The 24764-nt window shown below is 35.5% G+C and overlaps 3 protein-coding genes across 7 annotated transcripts; 2 read left to right on the top strand and 1 right to left on the bottom strand.

Annotated features, from left to right (window-relative positions):
* The first annotated feature begins 2294 nt into the window (after positions 1-2294).
* LOC128295462 (oleosin Ara h 15.0101-like) lies at positions 2295-2833 on the top strand. Its single transcript, XM_053031048.1, has 2 exons — positions 2295-2578; positions 2770-2833. The coding sequence occupies exons 1-2, from the start codon at positions 2295-2297 to the stop codon at positions 2831-2833; spliced, it is 348 nt and encodes a 115-aa protein (XP_052887008.1).
* An 8153-nt stretch (positions 2834-10986) lies between these two features.
* Positions 10987-13879, bottom strand: LOC108471476 (uncharacterized). Of its 3 annotated transcripts, XM_017773089.2 has the most exons (6): positions 13725-13871; positions 13357-13485; positions 13110-13248; positions 12900-13028; positions 12052-12142; positions 10987-11305 (listed from the first exon to the last, which is right to left on the bottom strand). In XM_017773089.2, exons 2-6 carry the CDS (start codon positions 13443-13445, stop codon positions 11160-11162), a joined length of 594 nt encoding a protein of 197 aa, XP_017628578.1. In that variant the 5' UTR covers positions 13446-13485; positions 13725-13871; the 3' UTR covers positions 10987-11159. The 3 variants fall into 3 exon arrangements, with proteins under 3 accessions (XP_017628578.1, XP_017628585.1, XP_052886834.1); XM_017773096.2 differs by lacking the exon at positions 13357-13485 and having other exon boundaries at positions 13725-13879; XM_053030874.1 differs by lacking the exon at positions 10987-11305 and having other exon boundaries at positions 12074-12724.
* An 885-nt stretch (positions 13880-14764) lies between these two features.
* Positions 14765-24689, top strand: LOC108453891 (calcineurin-binding protein 1). 3 transcript variants are annotated; one of them, XR_008285789.1, is made up of 19 exons: positions 14765-14913; positions 15027-15101; positions 15414-15533; positions 15637-15677; positions 15979-16190; positions 16295-18174; positions 18462-18674; positions 18808-19467; positions 19639-19871; positions 19984-20194; positions 20334-20489; positions 20897-21054; positions 21164-21356; positions 21556-21911; positions 22217-22397; positions 22718-22947; positions 23122-23896; positions 23996-24074; positions 24312-24352. XR_008285789.1 is itself a non-coding variant. In XM_053030799.1 (19 exons), the coding sequence occupies exons 1-19, from the start codon at positions 14911-14913 to the stop codon at positions 24560-24562; spliced, it is 5919 nt and encodes a 1972-aa protein (XP_052886759.1). In that variant the 5' UTR covers positions 14765-14910; the 3' UTR covers positions 24563-24689. The 3 variants fall into 3 exon arrangements, 2 of the variants coding, with proteins under 2 accessions (XP_052886759.1, XP_052886760.1); XM_053030799.1 differs by having other exon boundaries at positions 23122-23788; positions 24312-24689; XM_053030800.1 differs by having other exon boundaries at positions 23122-23587; positions 24312-24689.
* Positions 24690-24764: the final 75 nt, after the last annotated feature.

A 24764-nucleotide genomic window follows, 5' to 3' on the forward strand; every position in this document is an offset into this window, starting at 1 on the left:
TCCAAGAATATGTGTAAAATGGATTTAGCCGGACGGTAATCCGAATTAGGTTCAATTTAGCCTCGACCGGTAATTCGGATCCAAGCTCATTAGAGTAATTGTCGTTGTAGGGATTTAGCCTGACCGGTAGTCCCGACAATACTTACAAGTTTATATTACTGTGATTTAGCCTGACCGGTAATCCCATTGTAAGGATGAGGTTCATGGAGTGTGCTCTCTGATATGAAATGTGTAAGACCATGGCAACCTGTGTGTAAGACCATGGTTGAAAGATACCATGGCAACCTGATATGAGATGTGTAAGACCATGGTTGAAAGATACCATGGCAACCTAATATGAGATGTGTAAGACCATGGTTGAAAGATACCATGGCAACGTGACATGAAAAGAATAAGACTATGGTTGAAAGATACCATGGCAAAATGACAGAAAATGAGTAAGACCATAGTTGAAAGACACTATGGCATCACGTCAAAGATAAATAAGACCGTGGATGGGAGACGCTATAACATCTGTTGAACAATCAATATTCAGGTAAAATGTATCAGATGACGAATGGTTATATGAAATGGTTGTGTGAAATGTTTACAAGAACTGGTCATATGGAAATATATGTACAAAAGCGTTGTATGAAATAATTATGAAAATGGATAAACGAAATAAGTATAAGTACATGGAATATAATTTATGTTAAGTTTGATATAAGTTATTACCAGGATAAATATACATAAAATATATGGAAATGATGAAGCATAAAATATTGATATAATGAAATGAATGATATATGCTTGCGAAGAAACTGTAAGAGCGTGATATGTTTCATGACATGTACATATATGATTATCTTTGATATGTTGATACAAGGAATTTATGTAATTGAGACTATTATTAAACTCAAGTGCGACATGTCGAGAAAATAGATATATCAATGTTGAATTTATATGAGATATGTGCAAGTATACTAACAATGTTGTTGTTTGATGCTTATACAAGTGCCAAACTGTTGATTGAATGGTAATATATTTATTTTATATGATTCATTGAATCGGTAAGTATTTTAATTTTTTTTAGTGATCTGCAAATGGTAGTAATGGTCCGAAACCCTGTTCTGGCAGCGGATACGGGTTAGGGGTGTTACACACGCATTCATAGTCTATCATCTATTCAGAATTAAGGTATGCCACATTATGATTGACAGAAATTAATAAATTCATAAACAAATTTAGTCAATCACATCTATGTTTCTATCTTCTATGAGTCATCTATTTCGATACCCAACACAACGTATCTCCCCAATTAGACTTGATAGACGACATATTAGTTTTTTTGTCAAATTTTCAATCTCGATTTAACTGATGACATATTTAGATTATCTATTAATACAAGCAGTCTCTCCACATTACTATCCGACCACTTAATATTAGTTAAATGTTAGATAATCAGTAATTTAATCTTTGCTTTCATCTTGCTTTGTGTGCAAAAATCGTTGACGACAATATACAAATATACTAATGAAATTGATGCATATTTCATTAAACCAATTTATTCGAAAAACACAAATACATATGGACGAGAATACTACACCAAAGATATTAGATCCTAACAAGTGCAACGTGGTAGCGATCACTGCATTGTCTTAGATCCACAATTACGTGCAAGGTAAGCGTAATATACGCCACCAGGAGCGGCGGACCGTTTGGAATATGGAAGGAAATAAGCTTGCAAGTAGAGTTAGGGATATGATCATAATATGAAGGATCTCGAATTAGAAGTGTTGAATTTAATTACTGCTTGGTTTGGTGTGTTTTTTATCCAAATTTGCATGCATGCATCGTAAATAATATGTTTTTGCGGTTTATAATTTGTAACATTATATTCTCCTTTGTCTAGAGTGTAGTTCCACGGCCAGAGGCGGAGACTTGGTCCCGAATGATAAAATTTCAGTTTTAGTCCCTTTAAAATAATACAATTGTAACTGAAAATTTTAATGAAAATTTGTACTCTTAAATCCGATATAGAAAAAACAAATCATCCTATATTATCGAGTTGGATCTGCTAGGGTTATTTTACCATCCCATTCTCTCACCCTCCTTACAAGTTCTCAATTCCTCTTCCTCTTTCATTTTCTCACATTCTTTCCCATTTTTTTGTCGTTGATCGGACCAGACAATCAGAGCCGTTCATATTGTCAAATGATCGAAACAGACGCGAGACCATAACTCGGAAGCTCAACAACTCAGCTCCATCACCTCGCCAGACGGCCAAGTTTTTTACGGCAACCACACTGGGGGCAATGTTGCTTTTCTTGTCAGGGTTAACCTTTACTGGCACGGTTTTCGCTCTTGTCATGGCGACACCACTCATGGTGTTGTTCAGTCCGGTTCTCGTCCCAGCTGGGCTAGCCATCTTGCTTGTCACAACTGGGTTCTTGTTCTCAGGTGGGTGCGGCGTGGCGGCCATCACCGCGTTGTTGTGGATCCATAATTACGTTCAAGGTAAGCATAATACTCCGCCAGGAGCTGCGGACCATTTGGAATATGAAGGATCTCGATCTAAAAGTGTTGAATTTACTGTCTGGTTTGGTGTGTTTTTTTATCCAAATTTGCATGCATACACAGTAAATAATATGTTTATGGGGTTTATAATTTGTAACATTTCATGCTTTTCTCCGGTTCTCTTTTGTTGCTGATTAGATTCATTTTTGTTTTTATTTTTTTTAAATTACTACGTTTTGTCTTCCGCAACTGAGTGTAGTTCCACGTACACAGGCAGTGCCAGGAGCTTGGTCCAAATGGTAGAATTTCAGTTTTCGTTCCTTTACAAATAATATAATTATAAAATTATATTTTAGTCTCAGAATTCATATTTTAAGTCTTACCTCCTTAAAAAATATTGGTCAAATTCTACTATTATTCCCGTGTTATGCGTACATTATGAGTTTTATATTTTAATTTAGTCATTTTAGTTATTGTACTTTTTATTTGGTCAATTTTAGTTTTTATATTTTTAAATTTTGGAATTTTAGTCATGACCTAAATAGTAATAGTTGAATTCATTTGGCTAGATTTTATTATTAGTTCCTTACTATGTATAAAGTTATAAATTTAGTCAATGTTCTCTAATTTATATTTTTTAGAATTTTGAAAATTTAACCTTGATGTACATAAGGACCATTAAATTAATTAACTAATTTTTTCGTGAGTAATATATGGAAATAAAAAATTAGCATTACATTTTATGTGTGATAATATATCTGCCTGTTGCCATATAAGATTTTGAAAACAGAATTTAATAAATTTAACTGATAACATCTAGTTAGGATTTAAATTTCAGAACTTGAATAATCATATTAAATTATAGGGACTAAATCTACTAATATCATAGTTTAACCAAAAGTTCCCTGTAAACAGCTAAGTTCTACCGTCTACGAGCCAAAAACAAGGGGGGTTAGTTTCTACGGTCAACTTTCCAGCATTGAAGATCTAAAAGTTCGCTTTGGATACCGGTTCATGTTAAAACCGACACCAATCAAAATGCAGAAGTATAGGGTTGTGGACACGTGGACCACCTATTTGTTATTTTATTTTTGGACGGGAGGTTAGAGGTACTCATGGTATGATCCAATTGTAAAATATTTAGATGATTTTAAATTGGGTTCTATTTAAAAAGAAAATTTATTTTTTGTTCAAGTTTAATTTAATTTAAAAATAAATTTAACCCAACTTGACCCATTATTTATTTTATTTTTAGATTAATTTTATTTAAAAATAAATTTTAAAAATAAATATACTATAATAAATATTTTAGTATATTAAATATAAATTTTAAAAATATTTTGGATTAGATTATTTAATTTGATAATTTTTTTAGGTTTTAAATTATTAATTTAATTATTATTGAATTAATGATTTAATATAAATATTATTTAATATAAGTTTTATAACAAAATATATTGCTCAAACCAAAATAATATTATTCAAGGCCTGAAATTTTCGAAGGAGCCTTCCAACTTGAGGGGCGGATGGTTTGTTCCATCAGCAGTTATAGGTGAGGCCATCCGGCCCCTAAACCGCTGTTTGGTCAGAGATCTTTACTTCAATGAAATCTGGGCTTCAAAAGCCACACCCATTCGTGCACCACAACAGCTTTTTGAGTTTTTCTCAGTCTATTGCACCATTCATAGTCGTTGCAATTTGACATATTTCGTTTTTAAACAAATATATTTACAAATTAATTTATTATGTTGTGTATAATTCTGACAATGGAATAAAAAAGAATTATACTACTATCATGCGTTTGTTTTTGAGTTAATATTTGTTAGAGAATAAGGATAGATCTAACCTATTTAATTCTGTTTTTAAGTTTTTTTTCCCAACCCGGACAAAAGGTGATTCAGGATGACATTTAAATGGTCAAAACACACTAAATATTTATCGAAACCTTGATATTGATGTACATAACGATCAATATGATTCATATCGAAACTGTATCGACAATAATGATAAATATATTTATTTAATTTCAGTGCCGCAATAGCTATATTAATAAAAAAATATAATGATTTATTTGACTCTTTAATTTTATAATAGAAAAATATTTTTACCTCTATTTAAATTTTTTACCTTCAAAATGAATAAAAAATCAACATTTGTTAAAAAATATATTTAATTTTAACAAAATTAATTACTTACATGCATACAAATAGTCTACCACGTAGATGCTACATCAATAAAGTTAATAAAAGTTGTGATGATTTAATAAATAATGCAAGTTTAAGAGCTAAAACAAACAAAAAAATTAAATGGAAGGCTAAAATAATTCTTTTATAAAGTTAGAGGATCAAATAAATCATTATGCCTAAAAAAATTGCTTAAAAAACTTTACCTCAAAAATTATACTACATTTTATATACACAAACAAACCCTGGAGGCTATTTTACTAAATTGACCTAAAAAATTTTGATATTTATAAAAATGACCTAAGTTCAAAAACAATCACCAAAATAACCTGAAATGAATAGTAGAATGTGGTTTTGGCCTGTCAATGGCCGACACCAGGGTTTTTTTTTAAAAATCGTATCATACTGGTATACAAAAACACCAGTATTTAAAAAAAAAATTGGTGTTGGCCTGTCAATGGCCGGCACTAGTATTTAAAAAAAATTTTAAATTTTTTTTGGTGCTGGCCTGTCAATAGCTAGCACCAGAATACAAGTTTTTAAAAAATAAATTTTTGGTGCTGGCCTGTCAATGGCCTGCACCAGTATTAAAAAAAATTTCAAATTTTTTTGATGCTGGCCTATCAATGGCTGTCACCAGAATACAAGTTTTAAAAAATTTGGTCTTGCTACCAATTGCCAAAGACCAAAATACGAAGTTTTAAAAAAATTAGTCTTGGCTCACAATGGCCAAGACCAATATAAAAAAAATTCAAAATTTTTTTGTGCTGGTCTGTCAATGGCAGACACCAGAATATGAATTTAAAAAAAAAATTGGTGCTGGTCAATCAATGACCGACACCAGTATTAAAAAAAATTCAAAATTTTTTGGTGCTAGCCTATCAATGGCCATCACCAGAATACGAGTTTTAAAAAAAAATTGGTGCTAGCCTGACAATATACGGCACCAATATTAAAAAAAATTAATTTTTTTGTGCTGGTATGTCAATGGCCGGCACCAGAATACGAGTTTTTAAAAAGAAAATTTGGTGCTGGCCGTCAATGGCCGGCACCAGTATTAAAAAAAAGAATTCAATTTTTTTTTGTGCTGGCTTGTCAATGGCCGGCACCAGAATACGAGTTTTTTTAAAAAAAAAATTTGGTGCTGGCCTATCAATGATTCTTTGATGTTGACGGGAGGGTTCGGGATAGGTGTGTGCAACCGAACTGCCTCAAAACCCGACTTCCATCGTGCCACTCCACCATATGGAAATGAATCAACGGCAAATTTGACACGAACAACTGTTGCTGCTCGGTAACCCATGATGGTATGAGTGCCGCGATATGTTACTCATTATATGACATCCATATGAACTGCATAATATAAAGAACACGTTATATTTAATTTTTTCTTGTGCAATTATTGTATTTAAAAAAAAATTTTGGAATCGTATTTTACAGCATCCCCAGAATGAGTCTCTATCATCATACGGTACATAAGTACCGTGAATGATCGGTCGATTCCCGGTACAGCTGCCCATCTAAAAAAAAAAGAAGAAAATATTGTATTATTTTCAATATGAAAAAAACGAGTATACTAGAGTATACAATTAAAAAATAGATGGAAAATTTGAACTATATATTTACCTATTAACAAGTGGCCAGACATACAGTTGGTGGCTTACTGATGCTAGAAATGGCATTCGATATAATGCCCAAGACTGCAGTAGAAGGCAGCGACCGCCCATTGTTTTTTTAGACGGTTCTGTTGCTCAACAAAGCTCGCGGTATAAGCATGCCAACACTGCAGAGCCCCAATTAAATCTTCCGGCAAGCTCCAGATCTTCTAGTAAGGGGAGATACATTATTGAGACTTTATTTTTATTTACGCCCGGCATTAGTATCCCACCTATAAGTTGAAGAATAAACGCTCTCGCAACGTAAATAATGTCCATCTGTGTTGGACTGCTCGGAATATGTCAGAAGTTTTGTTTTAACCAAGTAAATTTAATATGTGTTAATCGTCATTCTTCGTCGTCCGGGGCACCCTTCCAAGTAACCGCTCGCAAGTGCCCCATGGATCGGGCACTCTTCCAAGCCCAGTCACTGTATTGCCGTTTACAGATAGCCCTTGTAACGCCTCCATGCCCGAAACCGTCACCGGAGTCAAGCTTGAGGTGTTACTAAACTTATCTTACCTTTTAAACAACTCTAAATCACTTATTTTAATTTTCGGAATAAACTGTTTTCTGCGTCATGGTTACTTAAAAATTCATTTCTCGAGTTTCAAAACTCGAAATTAAGATTCGTAAATTTTTCCTGAAACTAGACTCATATATATATCTATTAATTTTTTTCTAGAATTTTTTACTTAGCCAATTAGTACAGTTTATTAGTTAAAGTTATCCCTATTTTAGAATTTGACTACACTGGCCTCTACTTACTACGAACCACTTTTCTCTCTGTACAAAATTCATATGACTATACCGCTTGTTTCCATTAAAACTAGATTCAATAAGGATTCTAAACATATAAAGTACACCACCTAATTATTTTTGTAAAATTTATGGTGAATTTCTAAAGTTGGAACAGGGGATCCAGAAATCGCTCTGGTCCAGCATTATGAGACGATTGAACGGAAACATAGACACAATGTGGGCATGTTGATCGGTTGTGTCTGGTTGTTCGACACACAGTGCACAGTTTGGGTTCACCCGTCTCCCTGACATCCATGTCATTTCGAATTCTAGTCGATTGTGGTCGAACTTTAGGATGTCTGCGGAGACTACGGCCAAGCACCATCTCGAAAGCAAGCGGTGGAACTTCCCAGTTTGAGACATCGGGCATTACAGGAAATTCATTCCCCCATATACGTAATGTGCGTTCCAACGTGTAGATCTCGTCTATGAATTGTTCAACATTTAAGTTTGCTCTCGCACACGGTGCATGAACATGCGCACACGGATATCGACGAGTCTGAAATATTCCACACTCGCATCGTCTGTTTCGCAGATCAACTATGTAAGACCAAAGTGGAAGACCCGAACGACTACCGATGTACTATTGAACTCAAAAAGTCTCCAAGTCGTGCGAATACAATTCAACGTTCATTGTTTGTGCCCTTTGACTATTTACCGCCATGGCCTTTCGGATGGCCTCTACGTACATGTGCCTGGCCTCAATCTGCTTAGCTTGTCTCAACACCATCTTAGGCATCAATGTTGCTAACCTATAAAATGTTGCCGAGAACACAGCAGAAATCGGGAGATGGCGTGTGCGCCTCAATACAAAGTTGATCGCCTCTACCAAGTTGGACTTCATCTGCCCATATCGAAACCCCTCATCGTAACTTTGAGTCCATTGCCAGTTTTCCATGCTACCCAACCATGTCCGGAGATCTGTTGGTAAAGATGACATCTGAGATTCAAGCCTCGCGAACCTCTGCCTAAATCTTTGCGGTTCTAACTCACGAGCTGCATATTTAATTTGAAACTATCATTTTAAAAACAACAAAAAATTTGAAAAGTATTTTTTAAAATAAATACAAATAAATTTTTTTTTACCCATGTTCACGAGTTCTTTTTTCTAATCTTTATTTTTATAATCTCTATGAAAGTTTACCATGATGTGCCGGATGCAATAAACAGACCTCCACGGAACCCCCGATCGCCTTATTGCAGCAAGTAATCCTTTCGATCTATCTGATATAATGCAAATATTGTCTTCTCTGACAACGTGCATCAGTAAATTTGTGAGGAAAAATTCCTAATACTCGAAACATTTACGTTCTACGACGGTGAAAATGATCGGAAGTACATTTTGGTTATCGTCTTGTGCAACAACAATTAGGAGTATTTGGGTGAATTTGTCATACAACCATGTCCCATCCACCTGCACCATCGGCTTGTAGTGAAAGAAGGTCCTAACACACGGCTCGAACGTCTAAAATAATCGGTGAAAAACTTATTTTCCCAATTGTATCTCCCTGTCCAGGCCTTTATACGACAGTGTTTGTAAATTAGTCACTATCTCGGGCACATACTCTTGCATCCCGACTATCTACCCTTGAAGCTCGTTGTATGATGCATCCCAGTCACCATACAACTTTCGCATCGCCATTTGCTTTGCCCACCATGCCTTTCGGTACGTCACTTTATACTTGAATCGAGCTTGCATGTCCGCAAGAAAGACCGACACCTGAATGGTGGGCGATTATTTCACCAAAGAAATGATGCAGTTGCATATAGTTTTTGCATCTAACTTTCCATGGTCTTGTGACATACGAGCGAATGTGCATGTGTGTGGACCTTCTAGTTTCTTTATCATCCACATCTGCGTCCGCTGCATTAACGCAGCTCGGACACGCCATTTACAACCACTTGACGCTTTCTAACATTCTCCTACGTACAAAGACTGCGTCGACTTCGTTACTTTATAATCCATACCTAACTTCAAGCTAAGTTGTTTTATAGCATGTAAACAGTATTTTTTGTTATCGAATTGTTGTCCTACAAACAACTCTTCATCGCTGAATTCTTCATGCAGTACGTGAGCCGGCATAATATTTGTATATTTCGAGAACTCGGGTGTTAGAGCCGCATCAGGATCCATGTTGCTCATGAAAGACCTCAGATTATTTCTTATAACTATACCAGGGCCCGTGTTCCTTGCCGAATGGGGGTTTGCATTTTCACCCTCCACCGGCCCTTCCTTGTTTATGTTTTCAGGGATGTCATCCAAATCGGGGTCACTAAAATTATCATTTGGATCACGGTGGGACTGATTATCATTATCAGACTCTTCATCACCATCTTCTATGGTGGCCAACACCTCTGGATGGATCTCTAGATGAGGATGCGGATTTGGGATTGTTATATGAACATCCGCCGGTGTTTGGATTTTCGGGAGTTGGCATTGACCATCCAAAACTCGACTGATCTTCCCAGGAGATGTTAAAATCAAAATCAATTCTAGAGTGCTGGCTTGTTGGAATTATAACTTGAATAGGATTTGGTTAACTATCTCCGCAAACAACTCAATTGGGTTGGGATTTTTTATCTCAAGGGGGCAATAAATTGCTATCATTGTCCCTAGATCATCATCATCTTCAAGCTCCATTTCTGAGAACTTTAGCGGATCAGTTGAAATCGGAAATTTGTAAACAGTCTCAACATTTACTTTCCGCAATGGTTTGCTATCTTTGTACTGATTTTCCGTTTTAAATCCGACAACGAAACACGTCTGTTAAATCTCATTCTTATTTTTTTCCGACTTCGAAATACATAGCCTTCCTCAGTTGTATTTATCATTTTTCCATCAAAATGAACATAAACAAACAAAATTTGAGAATTCATCTTAAAAAAATTTCGCAATTTGAGAATTCATCTTAAAAAAATTTCGCTTTCTTATTAACAAAAAAAAAACTAAAAATTTTAAAGCAAACAAAAACTCAAATGAAAGAAAAAATACATATATATATTTGATAAATTTGGTGCCGGTCATTAGAAGACCAAAAAAAAAAAAATTAAAATACTGGTGCCGGCCATTGACAGGCTAGAAACAAAAAAAATTGAATTTTTTTTTTAATATTGGTGCAGGGCATTGATGAAGCCAAAGACAAAAAAAATTGATTTTTTAATATCGTGCCGACCATTAATCTGCCAAAGATAATTTTTTTTTAAAAACTCAGATTCGTGCTTACCATTGATAGGCTAGCATAAAAAAAATTTGATTTTTTTTTTTAATATCGGTGTCGCCATTGACAAAGCTAGCACCAAAAAATTTGAATTTTTTTAAAACTCAGATTCGGTGCTTACCATTGACAAGTCAAAGACAAAAAAATTTGAATATTTTTTTAATACTGGTGCCGACCATTGACAGGCCAGCACAAAAAAAAATTGAATTTTTTTTTTAAATACTGGTGTGGGCCATTGACAGGCCACCACCAATTTTTTTTTTAAATACTAGTATTTTTGTATACCAGTATGATACGATTTAAAAAAAATACCCTGGTGCTGGCCATTGACAGGCCAAAACTAAAAAAATCAATTTTTTAAAGCCTAACACAATCATTAGGCAATCATGGGTGCAAAATAAAAGTTGATGCCGGCCATTGACAAACCAAAATCCCATTCTACTATTCTTTTCAGGTCATTTTGGTGATTGTTTTTGAATCTAGATCATTTTTGTAAATATTAAATTTTTTTTGGTCAATTTAATAAAATAGCCAACCCTTGATCTTTGAACTTATATTTAACCGATATAAGTGAACTCTTAATACACCTCCCACTTGAAAATAAAGGCTTTACTTGAATACAAATCAAAAGGGTTATTTGAACCGAACATAAACGATGATTAAGGCAAAAATGGTTTGACATTCCCAAGAGTTGGTTCAGCTACATTTCTGAAAATTTGGTTACAGCAACGATTCTTCTTACATAAACAATTAACAAATGGTGGCAATCATACAATCATTACTTATACATCTTAAACGACAATGTCTCAAGATTGCTTGGCAACATTCTGGTCTCGTAGCAGATACGATGGCAGATAACTAGGAATAATCAATGCCGATACTAAACACAGCACGACAAAGGCTACGACCCACCATGCATAGTAAGGGATGCCCAACAACAGTTCATCGCAAACTGAAAAATAAAATCGAGCTTATTAGCATACTAAGCATAAGACATCTTATCTTGTGAATATGAAACTGGTGTTTGCATGAGAAGGATGGGTCAAAGGGGTATATAAACGAGTGCCGAAAGAGATGGAAACAAACAAGCAAATGCCAGAACAGGTTGCGTTTAATGATGCAGATGGCTTATTCAATATCATGTGGAAATGTTGTGAATCAGTAAAACGAAATGTCTAGGGAAGTACTGAAGAAGATTGAATCAGGTTCAGAATACAATGACAAGTTGCCGTGCGCATTGGCCTCACTTGTGAATTAATTGCAATGTGTTACTAGTCTCTAGGTGCGTGATATATCAGTGAATGGTATTTTCAAGCGGCGTGCAGCCATTTTATGTACTAGGTCCTACAACTGAAGCAGCTTATGATATCGTAGTAACATAACTAGCAAGGTGTCATAGCATATGAAAACCGAAACTACTCTCGGAATGGGTGGTAAATTTTTGAATTTATTCCGCTACTCACTACTGTGATGTTTTATCTCAACCAGTGCACTTTTCGTCTTCTTCAACCATATTCATTTTTCATCACAACCACCACCTATTATCGCATTTATTTCGGGATCTGCTTTATTTTTTTCCTTCCATCATTTTCATCAGATTATGTTAAAACAAATTTCTAACTTTTCCCCTAACCAATTTCAAAGAACCCTCTGCAGGATCAAAAGGGGCTAAAAGGAGCTAGGAAATAGTTGGCTTACCTATATTGAAGATGATGAACTCTCTTTCCTTTGTGTTGGGTATTGCCACAAAACCTTCGGGCTCCACAGTCACCAAAATGTGCAATCCGCCCTGAGCAAAACCGAGCTTCTTTAGCATTACTCTGTGTGTGTGTGTGTGTATGAAGAATCCACTTACAATCTTACATTAACGTAAAGGGTTAAATCACTTTTCGGGGCCTGAACTTGACAGCTTTTCTCACATTGGGGCTTGAACTTTCTTTTTGCTCAAGTTAGTCCTTGAAAACCCTCGAGTTTAGGCCCCAATGTGGGAGTAATTGCCAAGTTCAGGTCCCAATATGGGACAAATTGCCAAGTTTAGGGACTAACTTGGACAAAGAAAAAGGTTCAAGCCTCAATGTGGAATAGTTGTTTAGTTCAGGCTCTAATGTGAGAACAATTGCCCAAGTTCAAGGTCTAACTTGAACAAAAAATAAGTTTAAGCACCAATGCAGGAGAAGTTGCCAAGTTCAGACCCCAAATAGTGATTTAATCCTAATGTAAAACTAAAGTAGATTTACAGACTTCCGTAACTTTTTTTGTAGATTAATATCTTAACAATCCAATCATTGAATTTACCAATATAATTGTATTTGTCATATACTGCAGTTCTGAATTGGTTCGACATCTCTATCATATCGATCAAGAATACCGTCTTCAACATACATGATCAATGATCAATGATCAATGAGAATGGAACATGAAATATACCCATCGAACTCGTACAAAAAGTTACAGAAGCATATAAAACTACTTTAATTCTATATAATATTTCAAACATTGGAGACTAAATTTGCATCAAAAGAAAGTTCATCAGCATAGGCTAAAACCTGATCATTAATGGAGTCAAGATTATCAGTCTTGAATATCAACTTCTCTGTATTCAACAATCTTCTGTTCCTGTTTAACCCAGATTCTAAATCCCCTTTCTTCAGTTGCAAAGAAAAACTAGCGGGAATCTTTCAATAAAAAATCAAAGCTCAGCTTTTGAAACTGAAAACGCCAAAAATAGGCAAAATCATAGTAAAGAAATTACATACGGAAGCTGGATACGAGATCTTCACTTCGTACCAAGTTAATGATTTCAGATCTTGCAGTTTATAGACTCGAGAACCCATTTTAAGCGGCAAAGTTTCCGCCTTTAGCTCCTCTCCAACATTCAAAACGGCGCCGTCTAGCCTGCAAAAAAAGAAGAAGGGAAAACAGCGACATTCTTATCTTACAAGTGAAAAAAAGATCGAAGAAGTGATTGACACAAAAATTGATCATTTTTTTTAGGTTACTTGCATTTTCCCATGACTGAAGATTGAGCTGCTAACAATGAAGATGACAATATAGATTGGGATGAAGAAATTGAATTTAATTGAACGAAGCATTGTAGATAAGAAGAAAATTTGGCTCCTCAAGATCTAGAATCTGGCACACCAAAATCACAGGTAGGAAAAAAAATAAAAAAATTATAATTGAATTAATGCCAAGAAGCAAAAGCTTTCAGCTTTCAAGCCCGCCAACTATTCGTCAAAATGTGTAAAAGAAAAATTAAAAGAGCATGAATTGATTCCCCATTCGAAATGAATTAAAAAAAAGAAAACTCCCAAAACCCAATTATTTATGTAAAAATTTCATTAAGAGTTTATGAATTTGACAGTACTGACCGGAATCTGACACTCTGATCGATCTCAGTTTGAATCTCTGTTCCAGTCACCGCAGTGAAAATTCTATTTCATAATTTGATGAAAGGCGTATAGGTATGGCGTTTAGGCCTGTTAAAACAACATCGTTTTCTTCTGGGAGGAAGGCTGGACCTGTTATGCTAATTTATTTGGTCAAATTCTGCGGTTAGACCCTGTACTTTGAGCAAGTATTGTATTTAGTAACTATACTTTACTTGAATTAATTTTAGTCTTTATAATTTTCAAATTAGTCAAATTTAGTTCCTTTTACTTTTTCAATTTTAAAATTTGTCTTAACCGAATGATAGTAGTTAAATTTATTAAATTTTGCTGCTAGTCTTATATCATGTATAAAATTATAGATTTTGTCCATATATCGTTCTTAATTGATATATTTTTGAATTTCAAATTTCTAGTTACAATATAAATAGTAGTAAATCGACATGATATTACATATGTAATAATATGATTATTGTATCAAATTTTGAAAACAATAGAATTTGACTTAATGAGTTTAAGAACTAGGTTAATAGATGCCACATGTCCTTGTACTATTTGTAAATTTAAAATTTAGTCCATGTACTTTTTATTTTTAAGAATTTAGTCTTTTACTTTTCAAATTTTAAAATTCATGTGCAATCGTTAACACTATTAAAATTATTTTGCTAAATTCAGGTTTATTATAATTTCATTTTTTAGTTACATAGCTACCAAATGATTTTTTTTATTTTAAAATGTCACGACTATAAATTTAACCAAAAAATTAATAGCATTAACAATTAGACTCAATTTTAAAATCCCGAAATAAGACTAAATTCCTAAAATAAAAATATAAGAACTAAATTCAAAACTTTTGAAGAATGCAGGGATTTATGGCATATTTTAACATAATAGCTACCATTCTAAAATTACAAGGACTGAAATTACCAAAATAAAAAAGAGAGTAAATACACAACTTATACATAATACAGGGACTAATAGCAGAATTTAAACTATTTTATTTTCCCTTTATTGCTAACGAGAAAGTGAAAATATTAAACCTGAGAACCCCCGATAAACTAAAAATAGAACCCGCCTAAATCTGAAGCAAACAAAAAACCCTCCAAAACAGCAACTACTCGAAGAGTCCCCTCAAGGCAGCTGTCGTACGAGGAAGTTTAAAAAAAAAATGGTGCGTAATCGTTTGGTTCTTTAATCTTGTATTGACTGGTTTCGAGAGGAGTGATTTTTTTTTAAAAATTTTAAATTTACTTTGTTTTTTTCGTGTGTTTGTGTCTGTTTCAGTTCTCAATTGCAGCTATTAACGACACAGATTCCAGAGGCCAATGGGAACCCTTAGCTCCTACTAAAGAAGCCCAGGTATGCTCCTATTTCTTTTTCATAAGCGTGACATTGAATGCAATTAATTAGAGCAAAATTCTGTTCCAAATTTCATTTTTTTTTCACTTTGGCCTCTGTTTTGAATCTTATTTATGTTCATAATGTAATCTCAAGTTTGATAAAGCTAAGGAAAAAACAAGAAGTTGCTTTGCTGTTGTGATTCTGTGAATTATTTTTTGGGGTTGGTTGAACAATTTGAAGGCTTTGTTTTTTGGTTCCCTAAAGAATGAATTTAGGGTCCTTTTTTGTATTTCAAAGAATAAAATTAATTTCTTGAATCATTTGTTGCAGGAATTCCATCTTACACAAGCTTACCATGATGGGCTTCTCAAGTTACAGGCTAAAGACTATGAAAAGGCTCGCGAACTGTTAGAATCCGTTTTGAAAGATCCTCTTATTTCAAATGCTGAAGTATCTGTTTGTTCCATGAAATATATTTCAGCTGCAAATGCTTTAACATATAAATATATATTATATCCTTAAAATAATTATTCTTTTTTTCTAATTTATTCAGGTGGATAACAATACTACCGATGGTCATCTGTTACAACTCAAGTTAAGATCTATCTCATGGACTATATCTCACTTTGTTTTTAAGTAGTTTCCTTGCACAGTTTTGATCTTAGAATGCAAAGCACTACACCTAAAGTCATTGGCTTGAAGTTTTATGTAAATTGTGTCCTATAAATTTCTGTTAAGGTTTCATTTTATAATAGTGTTGATTAATTCAAGCGGTGCTCTGGTTTGATTAAATAAAATTTCTGTGATTTAGATTTATGTGCTAATTGTATGTTTCATTATGACATCTAAATCTAGTAAGCATAAATGTTAATGTATTTCATCTAGCTTTGTGCAGATTTTTGGTATTGAAGAACCTTGCCACTGTTTTTCTTCAACAAGGTTCAGGTCACTATGAGAGTGCTTTGCGTTGTTATCTTCAAGCTGTAGAGATTGATAACAAAGATTCGGTTGTCTGGAACCAGCTGGGGACTCTATCATGCTCAATGGGTTCATTGAGTATTTCACGTTGGGCTTTTGAGCAGGGACTTTTGTGCAGTCCTAATAATTGTGAGTATTTATATGCTTCAGTCGTATCCTGTGTTTGCTTCTCTTTTTGTGCTCTGTCTGCTCAACTTTCATGATGCATACAATCCATTTATATTGTGTGTCAGGGAATTGCATGGAGAAACTGTTGGAAGTTCTCATTGCCATTGGTGATGAAGTTGCATGCCTTTCTGTTGCAGAGTTGATTTTAAGGCATTGGCCATCACATTCTCGTGCTTTGCATGTCAAAAATACAATTGAGGAAACAGAATCAGCTCCTTTTGCTCCTAGAGGTATAGATAAGCTGGAACCTAAACATGTACGTCTTAAATTCCATGACAAGAGAAAAGCACCTGATGAGAATCTAGATGAAGGTACTGCACTCAAAAAGTTGAACCAGAACATAGAATTGCAAATTGCAGAAGCTTCCTGGGCAGCTCTCATTGATGGACTCCTGGGAATTTTACTTCCGCTAAATGGTTGTGGTTCTGAGGTCGGGACTGGAAAATTGCACAGATCTGGGGATGTCAGGTTAAGCATTCTCTTCCCTCCTTGTGCCGAAATTGTGATGGAGCCTGTGGAAAAGAAAGAACCTACTTTACCTCCTAGTGGTGAAGGCATGCCTCCCAATGATAATGCCTCTCAAAGAGCTAGTAACTCGAAAGAAAAAGAATCAAATCTTTTGGAAGAACAACCACAGGAGAGACGGAGTACTCGTCTTGAAAGTCTTAGGAGCCGTAAACCTGGCAAAGAAGAATTAGATTTTACTGCAGGTAAGGATTTGGCCAAGATTGTGCTTCAATTACTCGAACCTTTTGTCATCAGTAAACCAGACAGCAAAGATTCTGAAGATATTGATAATTGTTCTGTCTCATGTGCTGATCAAGCTAATTCCTTGGATATGGAAAGTAGAGATGTTGCTAATTTTGTAAGAGAAACTTCAAAAAATTATGGTGCTTACCATATTGGTCACTTGCTTTTGGAACATGCTGCAAGTAAAAGCCTTGTGTGTCGAGATGCGCATGTCAAATTCCTTGAGTTGGAGAAGCTTCTAAGGAATTGGGGGCAGGATAGGACTCCTGAATGTAGTCTTTTTCTCGCCGAGTTGTATTATGACATTGGGTCTTCTCCTTCCAATTCCAATGAATTCTTATCAGAGGCATCCTACCATCTTTGTAAAATAATTGAATCAGTAGCTTTAGATCATCCGTTTCATTCGACATTTGGGAATAAGAATTTCTCTTCATTTAAGAGCTTCCAAGGGACTGATGCAATATCACCTGATAGCTCCATTTGTGAAAGTTCACATTTAGATAGTTCCTTGTTATCCAACAAAAGTCCCTTCTGGGCTCGTTACTTCTGGTTGAGTGGAAAGTTATCTGTTCGGGATGGGAACAAGGCAAAAGCTTACGAGGAGTTCTGCATTTCCATGTCACTTTTGGCAAAGAATGAAAATGCAGACAATTCTTGTATGGTGCAGCTGCCACATTGTAAGATTTCTAAAGAGCTAACTGTTGAAAGGATTCTTCATGAAATTAATTTGTTAAAGGTTGATTTCTTGTTGGAGAAGACTCTAGGTGAGATGATTGAGAAAGAGGTGTACGTGGAATGTGTAACTTTGCTTGCTCCTCTTCTTTTTTCTGCCAATTCTTTATCACCTTCACTGGCATCTGACCCAAAGGGTGATGGTGTTACCCCTGTTGAACTATCAGCATTAGATATATTAATTAAAGCTTGTCAGAAGATAAAGCCAATGGATATGGAGGTGTATTTGACTAGTCACACACGAAAGCTTCAAATACTCATGGCACTAGCTGGAATGGGTGAATGTGTCGGTTTTGGTAAAGCCTTTCATCAGAAGTCGGTGTCAAAAATGCTTTCTGGTCCTGAGATGGTATCAGGTGACGGTACTAGCAAGCGCTGGAATGACTTGGTTACAGAGGAAGTCAAGGAGATTTTACAATGTGTTTCACAAGTGAAAAACTTCATTGATCAATCTGGAGAGTCTGTAAGTATTATTTTCCATGCAGAAATGCCTGATATAATGTTTGTGTAGCTTTAGTATTAGTTACTCTGGAATCCATGAACTTCAAGTAAGATCCATGAATGTGTTGCTAATAGGATTGAGGAGTGTATTCTTTATCAGAAACTTTAACCAACTTAACATGATCATAGTTCTTCAATATTTGAGAAATATATTTCTTCTGTTTTTGACTCATGGTTAATATTTAAAGTAGAATATTTCCTTTTACTTCCCTATACTGCATCTTGACTTCATGTTAGCTATGCTTGCAGAATGGCATTGGTTTAGTTAGCATCTTTAGTGACATTCAATCACTGCTTCTGGCAATCATGTACAGCATTGCAAACAATGTCCTTTGCAAGAAATCCTCTATGCAAGTAAATGCTGATCAACTGGAACAAAAGCAAAGTAATTGCTTCATTGATGCAGCCATTGCTTTCTGCAAGCTTCAACACCTTGACTCTTCAGTAACTGTTAAAATCCAGGTGAATTTTCCATTAGTTTTTATGAAGAAGAAATAGCAACTCGCTCAATTTTCTATTGATTGTTCTTTTTCTCACAGCATTTGTTTGCATATCTATATATGTTTAAATTCTGTTTGCTGTTTTCTTGTCTTAGGTTGAATTAATTGTAGCAACTCATGACTTGCTTGCTGAATATGGGCTTTGTTGTGCGGGTGAGGGAGGTGAAGGGGAGGAAGCAACATTTCTTAAATTTGCAATAAAGCATCTCTTGGCCTTGGATATGAAGCTAAAATCCAGTTTTAACTCTTCAAGCAGGGAGATAAGTCCAGATGACAGGCAGCCAAGCAATGATAATGATTTCAAAACATCAGAAAATGAAATAAGTTCAGATAAGAAAGTTGAGAGAATGTGTGGAACTCATAATTCTGAATCTATTACTTCAATGAAGGATGATATTGAAGGGATTACTTCTAAAGGAACTCTATCTTTTTCTGGCCAAGAGAAAGACAATGCAATAGCACTTCAAAAGCAATGTACTAATGTCGACAAAATCAATCTTGGAGAAAAATGTGGTCATCAGCTTGATGAAGGTGATGATGAGCTCAGCGAAGATGAAAAGGAGGAACTTGAGCTAATGATAGATAATGCTTTGGATCAGTGCTTTTTCTGCTTATATGGTCTTAATCTTAGATCTGACTCATCTTATGATGATGAACTGGCTGTGCACAAAAATACTAGTCGTGGTGATTATCAGACTAAAGAACAATGTGCCGATGTTTTCCAATATATTCTTCCTTCTGCAAAAGCTTCTTCTGTAAGTAGTTTTTCTTTCTTCACAAACTCATACAAACTGACACAAACTTGAATGCACTGGGGCCTATGCATGTGTATGCAAGAGGATCTATCTATATATATTAATTATTAAAGTTATTATCTAATTATGATTTAGGTGACATTAGCTCAGTTACATTATTTTATGTTTCAGAGAACTGGATTGGTCAAACTTCGCAGAGTGCTAAGAACCATACGTAAACACTTTCCTCAACCACCTGAAGAAATTTTGGCTGGAAACATAATAGATAAGTTTTTTGATGCTGATTTATGCGAGGAGGAACTTTCGGAGATGGCTGGATCTGAAGGTTATCTGGAGACTGTAACAAAGATGCTTTTTCCTGACGGAGGAAACCTCAAACAGTACAAGGCATCATTATTACGGAGGTTTGTATTTGTGTTGTTCTGATAGTATGCTTCTTTGTTTCTTTGTCAATTGTTAAATGTGTATGTTTTCACTTCACCGATATGCTATCTTTGCGTGTAATTATGGTTGCAGCTCTGAGCCATATTTGGATGTCTATAGCAATCTTTATTATTTCCTAGCACAGTCTGAAGAAATGAATGCAACTGATAAATGGCCTGGCTTTGTTCTCACCAAGGAAGGGGAAGAATTTGTTCAGCAAAATGCAAACCTCTTCAAATATGACCTGCTCTATAACCCCCTACGCTTTGAGAGTTGGCAACGTCTTGCAAATATTTATGACGAGGCAAGATTTATTTTTATGCCATCATTTTATTAGTGAATGATGCACAGACTGTTAAAACCTTACCATAATGTGGTTTTCTATATTTTCCTAGAATGGGATCAAATTGTTTACAAAATTCTCTTTGGCTTCTGTTAAGTAGGAGGTGGATTTGCTGCTAAATGATGGGAGTAAGCACATAAATGTATCAGGATGGAGGAAGAATATCACTTTGCCTCAGAGAGTTGAGACAAGTCGGAGGAGAAGCAGGCGCTGTCTATTAATAAGTCTGGCTTTGGCTAAGACATCAGAGCAGCAGGTAACTCTATGCCATTGATTCATATGCATCTTGGACAATGGTTTGGATTTTAGTTGTCATTCTTGGACATTTGACGTTTATATTCCTTATACTGGTGATCAAATGTCATTTCTCAAATTTGTACACCACACCACAATAGATCTTAACATGTGAGTTAGTAAGAAGGGATAGAAGAAGAATGGGTCCCATTGAAAGCATATTCACTACGTTATCACTTATTTTGTTTATTTTTTTGGGAGGTTCCTTGATACAAATAAAATGCTGTGGACATTTGTTTAGTATGAGGCATAATAGAGATCGACAGTCATAAAGAGAATATGTGAATTTTATTCTTGGTTTATATTTATATGTTTGCTTAATTTGTATCAATTTATTGCTAATTACTGTGTAACTTTGCATTATTCTAGTGTGAGATACATGAACTATTGGCATTAGTGTACTACGACAGCCTTCAGAATGTTGTTCCCTTCTATGATCAGCGATCACTTGTGCCCTCAAGGGATGCAGTTTGGAGGATATACTGTGAAAACTCCATGAGGCATTTCAAAAAAGCCTTAATGCACAAGTACTTCTGGTTTTCTGGATTCTTAATTTTCCACTTTCTATCTCACTTTTTATTTTTTCGAATTAACATCATAAGATGTCTACCTTCAGCTGACTCCATTATGTTATAGGCAGGACTGGTCACATGCATTCTACATAGGAAAACTCTGTGAAAAGCTTGGATACTCATATGAGACATCGTTGTCCTATTATGATAAAGCCATTGCTTTGAATCCATCAGCTGTTGATCCTTTCTACAGGATGCATGCTTCACGCTTGAAGTTACTCTGGGACTGTGGAAAACAAAATGTTGAAGTTTTAAAGGTTTCTTTAATCCCACTCCCTCCTTCCCTCTTCCAAGCAAGTAAAATTAAATTATTTGCCTTTCTTTCTCCGTTTTAACTTCTTTAACTTGAATCTCTCATGGTTTAATAGTTTACAGTTTTTTGTTTCTGGACTTGTACAAGTTGACAAGTTCACCAGATAATAGTTATCAACTGAACTCTCATTGATTGTGTTCTAGGTTCTCTCAACGTATTTTTTCAGTCAATCTTTGAAGGATGCTGCAATGGACATTATCAGCAAAATAACTCCTGAAACTTCACTTTTGGAAGAAGATAAAATGGACAAAACAGAGAAAAGGGAGGAGGTGTGGAACATGCTCTACAATGACTGTCTTTCCGCCCTGGAAATTTGTGTTGGAGGAGATCTGAAACATTTTCATAAGGCCAGATTTATGCTCGCCCAAGGATTATATAAAAAGGGGGGCAGAGGTGATTTGCAGAAGGCTAAAGACGAACTTTCTTTTTGCTTCAGATCATCTCGGTCATGCTTTACAATAAACATGTGGGAGATTGATGGCATGGTGAAAAAGGGAAAGTATGGCTGCAACCTATATTTTATGTTCCAAGCAATTAGATTGTCATTACCTAGATATTGAACCATTTCTCTGCTTTAATGGACCAGTCAAGTTTCATTGTTTACCATTTTCATTTTGGGGTGGGATGGGGGCGGGGAATGCTAAGAATCGGGATTCTTGATGGTTCAGATGATTTTCAATATGGTATCCTTTTAAGATGTTCATGTCTTTGATGTTGATAATACATTTAGCGACTTATTGGCTGTTATTATATGGATCTAATCTCTTTCATTATTGTATGTTCCTTTTTGGGGAAAAAAATCAGGCGCAAAGCACCAGGCTTAGCTGGGAACAAGAAGGCCCTTGAAGTAAACTTACCAGAGAGCTCTAGAAAGTTTATAACTTGCATCCGGAAATACTTGCTGTTTTATCTGAAATTATTGGAAGAAACTGGAGATATCTGTACTCTTGACCGGGCTTATGTCTCCCTCCGGTCTGATAAGCGGGTAACCATTCAATCCTTTAGAAACTTACTTTGATTTTGTCTGTCTTGTTCAGAACATAAATCTCCTATCGGCCAATGCATCTATTCTTAACAAGATTCAGGAGATAAACAGTTTCTAGTATCATTTCCTATTGGAGCCTGCCTATCCTCCCCCACATATACACGCATGCTCTTTAAGGATCGTGAAGAAAGGGGGGGGGGGGAGGGAATTAAAGAAGGGAATAAAGATCTATGTTTGCAGTTACATTGTTTAGGTGTAATCACTGCAAAAGTCATACCTTCGGTTAATACTATTTGTTATCTGATTTTTTTTGCACTCAGTTCTCCTTGTGCATTGAAGATCTTGTTCCAGTGGCACTTGGGAGGCACATCAAGGCTCTAGTTTTATCTATTAATCAAGTTGAGACTGCTGCTACTGATCCTGCATCTAGTTTTGAGCATCAACTAGAGAAGATATTTGGTTTGTTTATGGAACAGGGTACCTTATGGCCTGAGATCTGCTCTTTGCCTGAGATTAGAAGTCCAGAAATATCCGAAAGCAGTTTATATGGGTAAAGCATGTTTTCTGAGTGTGTTATTTACAAATTCTTAGAATTCATGGAATCTTTAGCATATAAGCTTTAGTATGTGATAATCAGGCAACCTGCACTGCCTGTCCTTCAACTGTAACATTACTAGTGTCTTTCCTTTTCATAAAATTCTAATAGTTGGTGAACTTGGCTCAGGTATCTTCACCAGTACATTGTGTCGCTGGAAAGAAATGGAAAACTGGAAACACTTGAAGCAATAAATGAGAGGATCCGGAAACGGTTCAAGAACCCAAAATTGTCAAATAGTAATTGTGCCAAAGTTTGCAGGCATGCCTCTAGTGCTTGGTATCGTTCTATTATAATTGGCTTGGCATCAATCACTCCGTTGCAATCTGGATTCTCGAATGAGGTTCAAACCCTTAGCCAACAAACAGATGGTGTCGTGGAAAGCAGTCAGCAGCTTTGTGTTGATCTGCAAACACATGAAATATGGAATTCGTTGTTCGAGGACTCAACTCATTTGGAAAGTCTCCAAGCAAAATGGAACCCAACATTGGCAAAAATTAATAATATTGTGATAAAGAAAGCTTCTGATGGAGATTTGGAGACTGCCAACTCTTTGCTTAGAAGTTCATATAATTTCTATCGCGAGAGCTCCTGTGTAATGCTCCCATCCAGTCTCAACCTTTCTTTAGTGCCATCTCGACTAGTAAAAGAAAAGCAATTTCCATTTAGCATGGAAGGGGTTGAACCTCTTGATCTAAGCAATCCAAGGAAGCTTTTGTTGTGGGCTTATACGCTGTTGTATGGCCGCTATGCCAGCATCTCGGTTGTTGTAAAATATTGTGAAGAAAATGCTAAGGTGTGAAAGTTTAGAAACTTTTTTAGATTGCTAGAGCACACAAGATCCTCTTTTTTCTTGGATAGTGCTTTGATTGTACTTGTAGTTCTTCTTCAAGAACGAAAAATGGTATAGGTTTAATGGATTTCACTTTTAAATATCTACTGAAATACAAAACAATTGTTAGCATGAGTAAAACTTACTGATTGGCCTTCTTTTGTTCCACAGTTGAAGATGAAAAGGGGAGCTGCAACTTCTTCAGCACCTCAAAATACGAACACTAGCATTGCTGCATCCAGCCATACAGGTTAACTCTACTACTTGAGCAATCGATTACTTTATTTATTATTTCTTTTCTTCAAATGGTTCGATGTCTAGTAGACCTATCACAGTTAGCATCCATGGGAATGCAGCTTTATTATCCAACAGTTCATTTGAATAGAAGAGATAAATAAACCCCATGTCTTCTTATCTTTATGTTTTACCATTTGAAAACTTGGAGACTACATTCCCCAACTCAATATAACCTCTGATGAACTTCCAGCTGCCAGTAGCGGCAAAGAAGCAGCAAGTCATGGTGGAGGCAGTGAAGCGGAAACAACTGTGGTGACATCGGGGCCACCTGTTGTAGTGTCTGAAAGTGATAGCAGACATTCTGCCAATCCACTTCCATCGTCGAGTGAGGGTCAAAGAAGCTTACTCGTGGCTCCACAGCTTCATCCCTGTAACAACAATGAAGGGGAAAGGGGAAGGAGCAGTGTTGGACACGAAGGAGATGATACTAACAAAGGCTGATTTTGTATAGTGGATTGATTGTTGTAAAAAAAGTGTCATACATTTGTTACAATTGAAACTAAACTGTACTTGGTTGAGTTTCATTATTATAATTGCAAAGAAAACGGAGGGGCAATGGTTTTGCTTAGTGAAATTTCTCAAAATTTAACTTCGTTACAAGTAGTATATGATAAGAAGATGGCACGTTCAATGAATACAAAAT

Source organism: Gossypium arboreum, chromosome 7 (genome assembly GCF_025698485.1).
Source record: "Gossypium arboreum isolate Shixiya-1 chromosome 7, ASM2569848v2, whole genome shotgun sequence".
NCBI lineage: Eukaryota > Viridiplantae > Streptophyta > Magnoliopsida > Malvales > Malvaceae > Gossypium > Gossypium arboreum.